Source organism: Panthera pardus, unplaced genomic scaffold (assembly GCF_024362965.1).
Source record: "Panthera pardus isolate Hobbes unplaced genomic scaffold, ASM2436296v1 HiC_scaffold_17, whole genome shotgun sequence".
NCBI lineage: Eukaryota > Metazoa > Chordata > Mammalia > Carnivora > Felidae > Panthera > Panthera pardus.
Genome location: NW_026526732.1, coordinates 101,383,106 through 101,396,667, shown reverse-complemented (window position 1 = coordinate 101,396,667; position 13,562 = coordinate 101,383,106). Strand labels below are relative to the sequence as shown.

General features: G+C 39.2%; 1 protein-coding gene across 1 annotated transcript; it reads left to right on the top strand.

Moving 5' to 3' along the window:
• The first annotated feature begins 2,304 nt into the window (after nucleotides 1-2,304).
• Nucleotides 2,305-5,688, top strand: IL17A (interleukin 17A). The gene is made up of 3 exons (XM_019457521.2): nucleotides 2,305-2,377; nucleotides 3,488-3,690; nucleotides 5,157-5,688. Exons 1-3 carry the CDS (start codon nucleotides 2,351-2,353, stop codon nucleotides 5,392-5,394), a joined length of 468 nt encoding a protein of 155 aa, XP_019313066.1. The 5' UTR covers nucleotides 2,305-2,350; the 3' UTR covers nucleotides 5,395-5,688.
• Nucleotides 5,689-13,562: the final 7,874 nt, after the last annotated feature.

Genomic DNA, 13,562 nt, shown 5'->3' with positions numbered 1-13,562 from the left:
ATGTCTTAAATATACTTTCTCCAGCCAAATAAAACACAGTACAAAATGAAGCAAAAATGACTAGAGATGTATGTATAAGTTATATGTTATGGGAGTTGTTCATTCCAACTAAGGAAATCAAGAAAGACCTCCAGACCTACAAGACACATTTGAACAGGTTCTGGAAGGACTAGCAACATTTTGAGGTTGAGAAGAGCATTTTAGAGATAATACCTTAACAAAAAAGCATGTAGACATTAGAAGGAAGACAATCAGGACCCCATGAGCCCAGTTCATACAGCATGGTGGGAGGCAAAGCTACAAAGTTTGCACATCTCAAACACTAATTCAAATACTACTTAAAATGCTCAAGGTTTTGTATGTTGTTCTGTATGCAAGCTAATGGGACAAGAAAAGGCACAATCAGAACCATGCTTTGAGGATTACTGCAGGAATGTTGAAGATGGGTATAAAGCAGCAATTGGGAAGACCAAAGTTGACTATTAAAATAGTTCAAGTGGATAAGAGTCCAAGTTAGGAGTGGAGCAGTTCTGAAAATAGGGAATAGATGTGAAAGACACAGCAGCTTCTGAGACTGCTACCTGATCACATATAGATGATGAACAGGAAAGCTCATAGTGACTCCATGCCTTCAAGAATAGATGATGATATCAACACCAGAACTAGGGAAATCAGGAGAAGCTGTATCTTTCTTTGTCTTCTATCTGTATCTGCTTCACTTATCAAGTTCATCTACTGTTGCCACTGAGATCAGCTGCTCGTGGCCTCCCTTACTGATCACTTAGGGTCTAACAAGAAAACAGAAGTGACTTCAGGCATTTGCAATAGAAGAAATTTAATACAAGGAACCGGTTACCATAATAATGGAGACTGATATCAGAGGCTACTACCATCCTAAGGCTAGAGGGATAAAAAGAACAAGCACTGCTCCAGAAGACATAGTAAGTACCCTTTGTTCTTCCCCCCTTTGCTTCTCCCCATTCCCACTCTTCTGTCCAATTTCCCCTTGGCTGAATCTAGTTGGAAATCAGCTGATAGAAGAGTAAGAAAACAGCTTTTGGGGTCAATCCTCTGAGACACAGAATAGAGCAGAGCAAGGAGGAATGGATCTCAGGGCAAACAGGCCCAAGGTCCAGCAGACTTCTTATATACCTCAATTGTTGAGTTAGAACTGCTAGTGAGCACTGCTACATTATCATGTATAATATGAGATACCAGCTGCAAGGACCTGGGAGCCATCATTCACTTCACTGGGTAGAGGGGGCAGAGAGAGGATGACATGTGGCCAGACACATCTGTACCCCCTGACCCCTCATCTTTATCATCCCCATGCTAGTCTTTATTGTTCCTAAGGGAGAGCTATTCTCGAGGACCTGAAATCGAAGTCATTTAATTTAGACTGAAGAGAAAAGGAAGGAGAGAACCATTTCCTTCTCTTTTTCATTTTTATCCTTCCTCTTTCTTCCTTTCCCTTCCTGTCATTCTCTACTCTCCATTGCCATCCTTATCTCTACTTCCATCACCTTTCTTCAGGCCCTATCTTCATTCTCAACTCCTTCCTTTGTATGGCTATACTCCTTCACCCTTCATATGTATCTCACTCCTCCTGAAGAATTGCACAAGTTAACAAGTTGCTTGGTAACATGCAGTGTTAGACATGCCTTTAATAGTAAAGCTCATGTCTCTTGAACCTAATTATTAGTTTCCTGATCAGAGTAAACATTCAACAAAGAAGGTGTTAATGTAATGAAATAATATATCCTCCTATCATTAAATTAGTTATTCATTTTTCAATTGTTTGTTTATATGGTGAGACCTTGAGTAGTTTCTACAATGGCCTCCACAATATCTGGGTAGTGAATCTGGTGAGGAAAGGAATTATCAAATGGGAAAGCAAGGTACATGATACCAGAAGTCTTGAACGTTGTGTCAAACATTTATTTTCCCATGAGCCATTAAAATAAAGCATAGCTCTTACGGCAGCTTCATATATGGCCATAAATAAATGATATCAGCTCATAAGTAAAGCATCTTTGTTCAGCTTCTGACAAGTAACAGTTCCTTGAAGACCAAAGAGAAGACATGAATCTTTCGAAACATGAATTTTTGCCTTTCCGTTTTTCTTCTGAGGTAGATATTACCCGTCATGAAGGGGAGGTTCTTCTCTGACCTCATTTGAGGATGGAACTTTTCACTAAAATGGTGTCACCCTTGAACCCATTTCAACACACCAACGTAGGTGACCACAGAGGAGCAAAGTCCTATAAAAAGGGAGAAGCTCGCGCTACATTTTATCCATCTCGCAGCAGGCACAATCTCATCCTTCTCCAGCTAGGTGGAAGAAACTACAATGGCTCCTGGGACAACTTCATCCATGGTGAGTCCTGCACTGACATACAATGCTCTTGCTTATTTGGACCAGATAATATTTCTGGAATGCAGCCATGAAATTCTGGATTCTAACCATGGAGATATACTGCATATATGGGATAGGAAATGAAAGCTTTGGTAGATACTCATCCACTTTATAGCATTTTCAAGGACTGATACACATCAGTTTGAAAGATGAGATTAAAACTGAAAGATAGCTAGATTGGGGCTAAACCACATGAGAAGTGTCACATGATGCTGTGTGGTGAGAAGGAATGTTTATTATAAATCTGCTTTTCTGAGTACAAGGGATTTGATAGAATTCTGCCACAGCATTTTTCTTATTCCAAAATAAAATGGAAGGCCATCCTTGAGGATTTAATTAGTTGCAGGACTGAATTTCCTTCCCATTATCCTGTTATTACACCATAGTCTCATACACCAAACCTATTTATTCTAATAGAGACACATGTTACTATGGTTCAGAGCAAATAGTCTTTATATTTTTGAAATATTTAACTTAAAGCATCTTTTGAAACCTAACTTGATTACAGAATCAATATATGTACATTTGGAAAAACTGGAAAATATACATAAGAAAATGTAAGGGGGAGAGGGGGCCAGTTTGGGGTTGAATGTCTCTGCCCAGCATTTCTCAGGTGAATACTGATACCACACACATTTTTCTACAGCCCTTTCTTTTAAGGGGAACATTTGACTTCACATAGGATTTCACAGAATGCTAGGACAGAAAACAATCATTCAGGAAACAATTTCCTCCCAGAAATTCAAGGCCATTATTACCCCAGTGACCTGACAGAGATGCATGTACCAACAGCGTGATGACTTGCCAACTTTTACTAAAATTACTGCCAATCGGTAAAAACGTGTCTTTTCTGAGTCCAAGGAAGGCTGTTCAAGACTGGTTAACACTCCGTGGTCTTAACCTTAACCTTTGGTCATACCAGTTTTTCATCTAACTGATCTGAAAATTTATTATAGATTGTCCTAGAACATAGTATGCTCTCTATGATTAGGAACACAATAATCATCACAACTTGTTAACAAAAACCACATGCTAATCCAATCTCCCACCTCTCTCTTCTTTCCCATTCAGTTCCCATCACTGCTGCTGCTGCTCTGTCTGATGGCTATAGTGAGGACAGGAATAGCATTCCCACAAAATCCAGGATGCCTAACTACCGAGGACAAGAATTTTCCTCAGCATGTGAAGGTCAACTTGAATATTCTTAACGGGAATAAAAGTTCCAGAAGGCCCTTGGATTACTACCGCCGATCCACTTCACCGTGGAGCCTGCAGTACGTAATGGCGCCAGATAAAAATCTCTGTATTGTTCTATCTTTTATGCATCAGACTGCCAGTTACATCACCCTGAGGATGATTTTACTTAGAATCATGAGTCAGATTTGGAAGGGCCATTGTGCAAAGCAATGATTCTCAAATGACATTCTATAGACTTCTTTGACAGAGCGCAGGACCACCTCTCCCAGAGAACACCTATCCATTAGATTTCATTGTCACTGACACCAAAAACCCACCCAAATTAATGGTGGTCCTTATTCTAATGTTTAGGACACACTAAGTCTATTTATTTATTTAAAAAATTTTTTTAATGTTTATTTATTTTTGAGATAGGGGAGACAGAGTGCTAGTGGGGGAGGGGCAGAGAGAGAGGGAGGCACAGAATCTGAAACAGGCTCCAGGTTCTGAGCTGTCAGCACAGAGTCTGATGCAGGGCTTGAACTCAGGAACCGTGAGATCATGACCTGGGACCAAGTCCGACGCTTAACCAACTGAGACACCCAGGTGCCCCTATTGTTTATTTATTTAAAAAAATAGAAATGTATCATAGAAGATTAATGCTTAAATTCTTTTTACCAGAACTACCATTTAAATGATTGGTTGAAAATTGCTAGTAATTAACTTGGATTTTTGTACCTTTTTTTTTCCTTTTTTTTGGTCATATTAGCAATGGGTTAAGATAGTTTGAATCCTAGTGGGGAAAATAACATGGTGGGTATTTCCACCCCTTTTTGAGTTAGATAGTTTTGATTTACATCACCAATAGACCTATATTTGCTGATCATTAGTATATCTAATATTTGACCCCATAAAGATTAGATACAAAATGTTTTTTAGTGATTCGATTTTATGCAAATAAGCCTCAGTTACATGGTGCCTATAGATTCACCTGACTGTGGGGTTTCTTCTCCTCCCATTACTAAGAATAGTTCAAAAGTCAAAGCAGGTCATTCACTCAGCTAGAGGAGAGAGGGGGAGAAGGGTTTAGAGGGGCTTCAGCTTTTGTTTCCAGCCCTTCAAGTCAGCTCTGGATTCTGTTCCATGACTGTGCTGTCAGATAAAATTTTGATGCCTTCCCTGTTTCAAAGATAGACTTCATGAAGTGAGATTAATGGCTATCTTATTTCTAAATGATTCCGTTGGTCTTTGTCTATCAGATTTACCTTAAGAAATCATCCTTTGTATCAAACTTAAATCCTTTCTGCAGTCTCAGCCTATCTTATTTGGTTCATTCTTCAAAGAAACTGGGAAACACTGATCATGCTATTCCTTAACATTTCACATGCTTAAAAATCTAAGTTTTCCCCAAACTGTTTTTTTCAGACTGGCAGCACTCAGGGAATTTGCAGTGCCTGTAATTTGTCACCTTGTGAATTTGCCTCCCTTTGTCTATCCCTAGTTGATTTCCTTCCTGCTGCTTTACCAGGTATTCACTTTCTTCCTTGCATTTGTCTCCCTGCAGCCGGAATGAGGACCCCGAGAGATACCCTTCTGTGATCTGGGAGGCCAAGTGCCTCCACTGGGGCTGTGTCAATACTGAAGGGAAGGTAGACCACCACATGAACTCCGTCCCCATCCAGCAGGAGATCTTGGTTCTGCGAAGGGAGTCTCGGCACTGTCCCCACTCCTTCCAGCTGGAGAAGATGCTGGTGACTGTGGGCTGCACCTGTGTCACCCCCATTGTTCGCCACGTGGTATAAGAGTTTCCTGTCTAGCCCCAGCTCCCAGATCAGTTAGGCTTTCTGGGGAGTAGACCCAGCCCCATTTCTGACCAAACTCATGAGGGAAATTTGCCGAAAGAGCAAAACTTAAACTAGTTCATCCATTGAAGTTTCAGAGGTAACACTTTTGTCCAGAGATAGAATCTGAACAATCATTCCCTCTCCCTAAAGATGGGAGTTTTGACTAACAATTTACTTTTTGTTTGCTTTTCTAAGGGCTTTAAGTTATTTGTGTATTTAATAGACCCTGAGATAACTTTGGGGTAGAAGATTCCATTTTAATGAATTACATGCCTTATTTTGTATTTTATTTAAGACAAGGTTTCAGACTTGGGAATTTATTATTTAAAAGGTAAAACTTTTATTTATATGAACTATTTATGGATCTATTTATGTTTCTTAAATCTTTAGAGAAAGGTGAAATAATGTGATTACCTGTTCTGTCTAGGGAAATCCTACAGAGAGTTAAATGGCATTTGAAAAATTTCTGATTTTGTATTACATATGGATACAGGAGTTTCTCCTCTTTGTGTCTTAGGAATGCATGAGATGGCTGGAAAAAAAAAACAAACCTAGTTTCATATTTATTAACTTAATTTTGTAAATTATTGAGGTTTCACAAGAGAGATGGCAAAGTCTGACTCTGTTCTGCTAAACCCTTGTAATAAAAAATTTTTGTAATAAAGTTTGGGAGAAAATTTGCTTCCTTATTTTTTCTCATTAACCGTACTTCAGAGAGCTCAGCTCTTCCCATTTGAAAGAGTATGGAAATTTGCCGAAAGAGCAAAACAAAGCATGCCTTTGAGTAATAGCATCCCATCTACCCCAAGTTCAAGTACTCAATTTTATAAGCCTTCCAGACAATAGAGGACTGAGGCTCTCGTACTATTAGCCCATGCTGTGGACACGAACATTCCAAAATGAATTTAGCAAATAAAAGTAATAGCTCTGGGAAAAGGGCCCGTCATTATTAAAGATCTTACCGAGAAAAGACAAGACCCTCCCAAAACTATTACCTGAGATTTTAGGACAGGAAAACTTAGGATAAAATAGGCAGAAAGAGAAAGGTTATGACCTGAGGTCCCCAAGTGGAGAAAAACACATATTTTAAAACCATGCTGGGAGCTTCTGACCAAAAGCAAACTCCCTCAGGCTTAAGGTTTTTCTTAAGAATGTAACTGACACTGGGGAGCCTAGGTGGCTCAGTCGGTTGGGCATCCGACTTCAGCTCAGGTCATGATCTCACAGTCTGAGTTCGAGCCCCACCTTGGGCTCTGTGCTGACCACTCAGCACCTGGAGCCTGCTTCAGATTCTATGTCTCCTTCTCTCTCTGCCCCTCCCCTGCTCATGCTCTGTCTCTCTCTATCTCAAAAATAAATAAACACATTTAGAAAAAAAAAAAAAAAGAATGTAACTGACACTACTTACTCCCCCTCAGAATCCCCTCAGGAACTTGACAAAAGACCTAACTAAAAATAAGTTAGTAGACTATAAAACATATGACCCACAAGTAACAGTATGGCCATAGACTACCCCTCATACCACAGACTACCCCTCATACAATGGAAATGAGCTAATTAAAAAGGAATAACTAAGCATTTAGAGTTACCTAGGCAATAAGGGTAGAACTTGAGAAGGAACAGGGAGAAGGGAAGGGGGGTTGACTGGAACGTTATAAAACAAAGTCCCTTGCCTATAGTTCACAGGCATTCACTTTCGAATGTTCCCTCTCTGCAAAAAGGGCTTTCATACAATCTTACTTTCTAATCTTATACTCTAATAAACTTTTGCCTGCTGCTCATTTTATTGTGTGTCTACCTCTTGATTCTTGGAAACGGTGAGACCAGTCACCCTGGACACTGAGATCAAGAATCCTGAGACAGTTTGACAGGAAGGAGGGAGTGTTGGGAGAAGACATGTTTCCAGACTAGAATCTCCAATCTCTCCCCAGACTCAGGCTTCTTCTGAAGATTAATGCCAACTAGAGATCTAGAGAGGAATATTTTTCTCTTCCTCAGGCCACACCCCAGGACTAACCTCCTGCTCCTGGCCTCTGATCCATCACTCCCCAGGACACAGAAAAAAGCCAATGGAGGCAAAACAAACTTCAAGTATGAGAAATGATGAGCCCAAGTAAAATAAAAACTGAATCATATTCAATTCCAGAGTAGTTTCAGGTTTCATCACCCTGTCCCCGCATCATAGCCCAGCGCACTGCCCTACTTCTGGAGGCCTCTGGAAATTCTCAGGCCAGTCCAACTGATGGGGTTTTGGAGTGGTAGTGGGGGTCCAGAGCTGACAGCCAAGAAAGAATTCGTGAGATGTCTTTGGTGCAAAAAAAGGTGATTTTATTAAAGCATGGGGACAGCACCCATGGGCAAAAAGCTGCACTGGTTATATACTATGGAGTTGGGGGAGATAAAGTCAAGAGGAAGTTTCTTAAAGGGATTTTCATATCCTAAAGAAAACTCACAGATTACCAGAGGCCTAGCTATTGTCAAGCTAAAGTAGTTTTTCTCTCTAGCAAAGCATTAACATTAAGACAATAGGGAATTCCTGGAGATTAGGCTACTGATAAGACTACCCCCAGACTCTGTTTTGTTTAGTAAGCAATTAGGTAATTAATAAGAGGTACTTTTACAGAAACAAGAAAAATATAGGTTAATGGATAGAGTAAATTACAAACCCAGTGTCTGCCAATGAGAAGATTCTTAGATGTCAGGCTTGAAGCGTCTTCGGATGGAGTTGGAACAGGTAGGAGGAATCAGATGGGGTTTTCTGGTTTGTAATTCAAATGTCTGTGGTGATCCTTTTGAATGGCCCACTGTAAGAAGGAATTATTAGGATAAATTGGAGAAAGGAGAATGGAAAAGAAAGGTACAGCCATTATTTTTGTTTGAAGAGAAGTTTGAGGTTCACAGGAATAAGAAGGCACATTAGTTTGTTCATTGATTTCCTGTGAAGGAGGTACAAGTTTAATTCTTGATATGAGCCCATGAAGAGTGCCCCTCTAACTCTAATGCAGTGGGAATACATAATAAGAACGGGTAGGGGCCCTTCCATTTTGGAATTAAATCCCCTGCTTTATTAAACGTTTAATCCTTTAAATGAACCATGCTTCCTGGGTTTATATGGGGTGGGTTTCTAGCAACTGTCAGATCAGGTTTAGGGAAGATATGGTTTGCATATTCACTTAGAAATTTATGAATTAACCCGACCTCCAATAGTCTTTATCTATTGATAGATCTATGGTGAGAAAAGGCTTTTCATATACAATTTTTGGGGGAACCCATCCCATTTTTCAGTTGTTTAAATACGCATATGCCCGTGGGGTCCTGTTATTATCCCCACAGAATAACAAGCAAGAAGATTGTCCATACCTGTGCTATTGTGACAAATTTTCTGAAGTTTACCTCAGGTTGTTCAGTTTAGGCAAACAAACATTTATACACAATCAAAGCTAAAATTTAACATCCATAAAGGTGCATACCTTTTCTCCCTAAAAACCCTCATTTCCAGAGATAGCCAAATCAAGACTAATTCAATTGCAAAACAAGTCAAGTTTTAACTTGGCATATTTACATAAGCTCAGCAAGAACAGCAATTGTTCATATAGATCTTCCACAATTTGCTTTGCTGAAACTTTTTATAAAGAATCTAGATTAAATGTTTAGTAGCCTCTCCAGGCCAGAAACCAAGAGAAGTACTTGCCATCATACATGCCTGAAATACCTGCTGATTTAGAGGAATTCCTCTTCTCAAGGTCCCTAAATATGCTGAGGTCCCTGCACCTGCCACAAAGTGACATTCTTTACTCACCTGGTAAAGCTGCTGGGAATTCTAAGCAAGGTATCAGGCCAACATTTCCAAGGGGCTTTCTTGGTTTGATGCTTCAAAAAAGTCAATCTTCATTCCCTAAAGCTATATGGTCATATCTGAGTCTATGCATGTCTCTCAAATAACATTCCAAAGACTTGGTAAAATAACCAGTATTTCCAATGGTATCCTGTTTCAAGGAGAACATATTCTTATTGAACTTATGCAAGTAACTGTAATGGCCATGAAAGAAAGAATACTCACTTAAGAGTTTTTGAATTTCAGAGGGTTTAGGTAGACAGAAAAGTTAAACACTTCAGTTTGTTTACAAATAAATACTTTATCACATTTCTGTGTGTCACAGATATCTTAAAAGAAAATTTTCTTTATCTAGAAGAGCAAACATTACAGAACCAGCAATACTTTATTTTTTTATCTTTATTTTTCTTTGTACTTTATTTATTTATTTATTTATTTATCTATTTATTTATTTATTTATTTATTTATTTTTTAATTTAAATCTGGGGAGCATGCGTGGCTCAGTCGGTTAAGCATCTGACTTCAGCTCAGGTCATAATCTCTCAGTCTGGTCCATGAGTTCAAACCCCACATCAGGCTCTGTGCTGACCTCTCAGAGCCTGGAGCCTGCTTCAGATTCTGTGTCTCCCTCTCTTTCTGTCCCTCCCCCAAAATAAATAAAAACACTATTAAAAAATTTTTTTAATAAGATAAAACTTAAATCCAAGTTAGTTCACATACAATGTAACAATGATTTCAGGAATAGAATTTAGTGATTCATCACTTACAAGTGGCTCATCCCAACAAGTGCCCTTCTTAATGTCTATCACCCATTTAGCCCATCCCATAATGCAACACCCCTCCAACAACCCTCAGTTTGTTCTCTATATTTAAGAGTCTCTTATGGTTTGTCTCCCTCTCTAGTTTTATCTTATTTTTGCTTCCCTTCCCCTATGTTCATCTGTTTTGTTTCTTAAATTCCACATATGAGTGAGATCATATGGTATTTTTCTTTCTCTGGCTTATTTTGCTAGCGTAACACTCTAGTTCCATCCATGTTGTTGCAAATGGCAATATTTCGTTCTTTTTCATTGCTGAGTAATATTCCATTGTGTGTGTGTGTGTGTGTGTGTGTGTGTGTGTGTGTGTGTGTGTCTGTGTCTGTGTGTCTGTGTGTGTATACACCACATTTTCTTTATTCATTCATCAGTTGATGGACATTTGGGCTCTTTCCATACTTTGGCTATTGTCAATACTGCTGCTATAAACATTGGGGTGCACATGCCCCCTTTGAATCAGCACTCCTGTATCCTTTGGATAAATACCTAGCAGTGCAATTGCTGGGTTGTAGGGTAGTTCTATTTTTAAGTTTTTGAGGAATCTCCATACCGTTTTCCAGAGTGGCTGCACCAGTTTGCATTCCCACCAGCAGTGTAAAAGTGTTCCTCTTTCTCCACGTCCTTGCCAACATCTGTTGTTGCCTGAGTTGTTAATTTTAGCCATTCTGACAGGTGTAAGGTGGTATCTCATTGTGGCTTTGATTTGTATTTCCCTGATGATGAGTGCTGTTGAGCATTTTTTCATGTGTCTGTTAATCATCTGGATGTCTTCTTTGGATAAGTGTCTATTCTTCACTGGATTATTTGTTTTTTGGGTGTTGAGTTTGATAAGTTCTTCATAGATTTTGGATACTAACCCTTTATCTGGTATGTCATTTGCAAATATCTTCTCCCATTACATCAGTTGCCTTTTAGTTTTGCTGATTCTTTCCTTTGCTGTGCAGAAACTTTTTATCTTAATGACCTCTTGATGAGGTCCCAATAGTTCATTTTTGCTTTTGTTTCCCTTGCCTCTGGAGACATGTCAAGTAAAAAGTTGCTGTGGTTGAGGTCAAAGAGGTTGTTACTTATTTTCTCCTCTAGGATTTTGATGGCTTCCTGTCTTATGTTTACATCTTTTATCCATTTTGAGTTTATTTTTGTGTATGGTATAAGAGAGGGGTCCAGGTTCATTCTTCTGCATGTTGCTATCCAGTTTTCCCAGCACCATTTGCTGAAGAGACTGTCTTTTATCCACTGGATATTCTTTCCTGCTTTGTCAAAGGTTAGTTGGCCATCCATTTGTGGGTGCATTTCTGGGTTCTCTATTCTGAGAACCAGCAATCCTTTAAAGCAAGTGTCACAAAACCTATAATCTTCCTCAGTTCATTGATTTTTTAAATTTTTATTTTATTTGTTTTTGAGAGAGAGAGAGAGAGAGCAAGCAGGGGAGGGACAGAAAAAGAGAGGAGGACAGAAGATCCCAAGTGGACTCCACTCTAACAGCAGAGAGCCAGATGTGGGAGTCAAACTCACAAATCACGAAATTATGACCTGAGCTGAAACCAAGAGTTGGACACTTAACCAACAGAATCATTCAGGTGCCCCCCTCAGTTCATTTAGTTCAATATTCCTAATTTTTGTTCAGTGAATGCAGTTTTTTAGTTCTGGAAATTCTTACTCATTTTAATTTAAGGATTTTAAAGATCTCAAGTTCCTGTATTTATCTTAAAGGTCCTTTTTATAAATCTCCTTGAAGATGAAACACGTTTTGTAAGAGCTTCAGAACAGTAACTATAAATAAATGACTCAAAAATGTACTTGGGTAACAATGTAATATGAGAGTTCATTATGATGCAATTGACGAGGTAATCCAGTCATTTCTGTGACACATAATACTTCAATAATCAGAATATCAAGTGATGACCTTATGAGAGACTAAGAGAAAAATTACCAGGTGTACTCACAACTGCAAAGAAAAGACCTCCCCCCCCCCCCCCCCCAACCATTCCCGAAACCAGCCAGGGCGTGCCCGGTTGTGGTTTGAAATAAAGGCGGGAACCAATCAAGTTCTGCTGAGCGTTCAAATTTAAATGTCAACGAATAACAGCTCTGTAACCTCAAAAAAATATCCCTAACTTGTTTGTGCCTGTCTATAAAAGAAGCTGTAAGATCCTTGCTCAGGGCCTCTTAGCGTCACCAGCAACGAGTGCGTGGAGGACCGGGTTCGAACCTGCAATAAACAACCCTTGCCACTTGGCTTTGACTCTGGACTCTGGTGGTTTGTTTTCGGGGGTCTCTCGAATCGGGGCATATCACTTACACCAAAACATATTAAGACTTTAGGAACTGCACATATATTTGAGCAGTTATAGCATTTACCCAAACAATATACCCTAAAGCTTACCATTATTTGTTTGTCAGTGTTTCCAGAGTAACTTAACATACCAAAAAAAGACCTAACTGGTCAAAAAGACTTCATTACAATTTAAATCTTGGAAAAGTTTGTTAAAACCTTAGAAAGCTATAAAGCACATGACTGGGGGTGCCTGGGTGGCTTGGTCGGTTAAGCGTCCAACTTCGGCTCAGGTCATGATCTCACGGTCGGTGAGTTCGAGCCCCACGTTAGGCTCTGTGCTGACAGTTCAGAGCCTGGAGCCTGTTTCGGATTCTGTGTCTCCCTCTCTCTCTGCCCCTCCCCCGTTCATGCTCTGTCTCTCCCTGTCTCAAAAATAAATAAACGTTAAAAAAAATTTAAAAAAAAAATAAAGCACATGCCTGAAGAGGATTATAGATCATTATAAAACTTAAACCTTAATTATTTATTTAACCAAGGTGACAATAAGAGATTCCAAAGGCAAATATGTAGGATTATATAGTTGTTAGCAAAACTTAGCTCCTTTAACATTGAGAAATTTTAACTAAGTAATCAAAGACCTGACAAAGACAAAACACAAGCTTTGGTTTTCTGGCTGACAAAAGAGAAAAGACCACTGTTTACATTTTCAGGAACAGACCAACAATCCAAGAAAACTTTTTTTTTTTTAACACAGAAAAGCAGAATTTTACACATATCTATTTTAGGGGCACCTGGGTGGCTCAGTCGGTTAAGCTCCAACTCTTGATTTTGACTCAGGTCATGATCTTAATGCTCCTGAGTATGAGCCTCCCATTGGGCTCTGTGCTAGCAGTGTGGAGCCTGCTTGTAATTCTCTCTCTCTTATTCTCTCTGCCTCCCCACTTGTGCTCTCTCTCTCTCTCCTTCTCTCTCTCAAATAAATAAACTTTTTAAAAAATCTTAAAAAAAAAATCCATTTTAACCTAGTCCATCCTAAAAAAAATAAAATAAAATCCATTTTAAATGAGTCCATCCTGACCACACATAAAATCCTTTTCAAATGATTTCCGGTCACAAACCTTCTACAGCTTTCCTTTGCATTCAAATTTTGTCCCCAGTCATTTCTCTCCAAACAATCCATCTCACTTAGGACAAA

Coding starts and splice junctions, on each gene's coding strand:
- IL17A (XM_019457521.2), top strand. CDS start 2,351: ATGGCTCCTGGGACAACTTCATCCATG. Junction 2,378..3,487: donor CTGGGACAACTTCATCCATG/GTGAGTCCTGCA, acceptor TTTCCCATTCAG/TTCCCATCACTGCTGCTGCT. Junction 3,691..5,156: donor ACTTCACCGTGGAGCCTGCA/GTACGTAATGGC, acceptor GTCTCCCTGCAG/CCGGAATGAGGACCCCGAGA.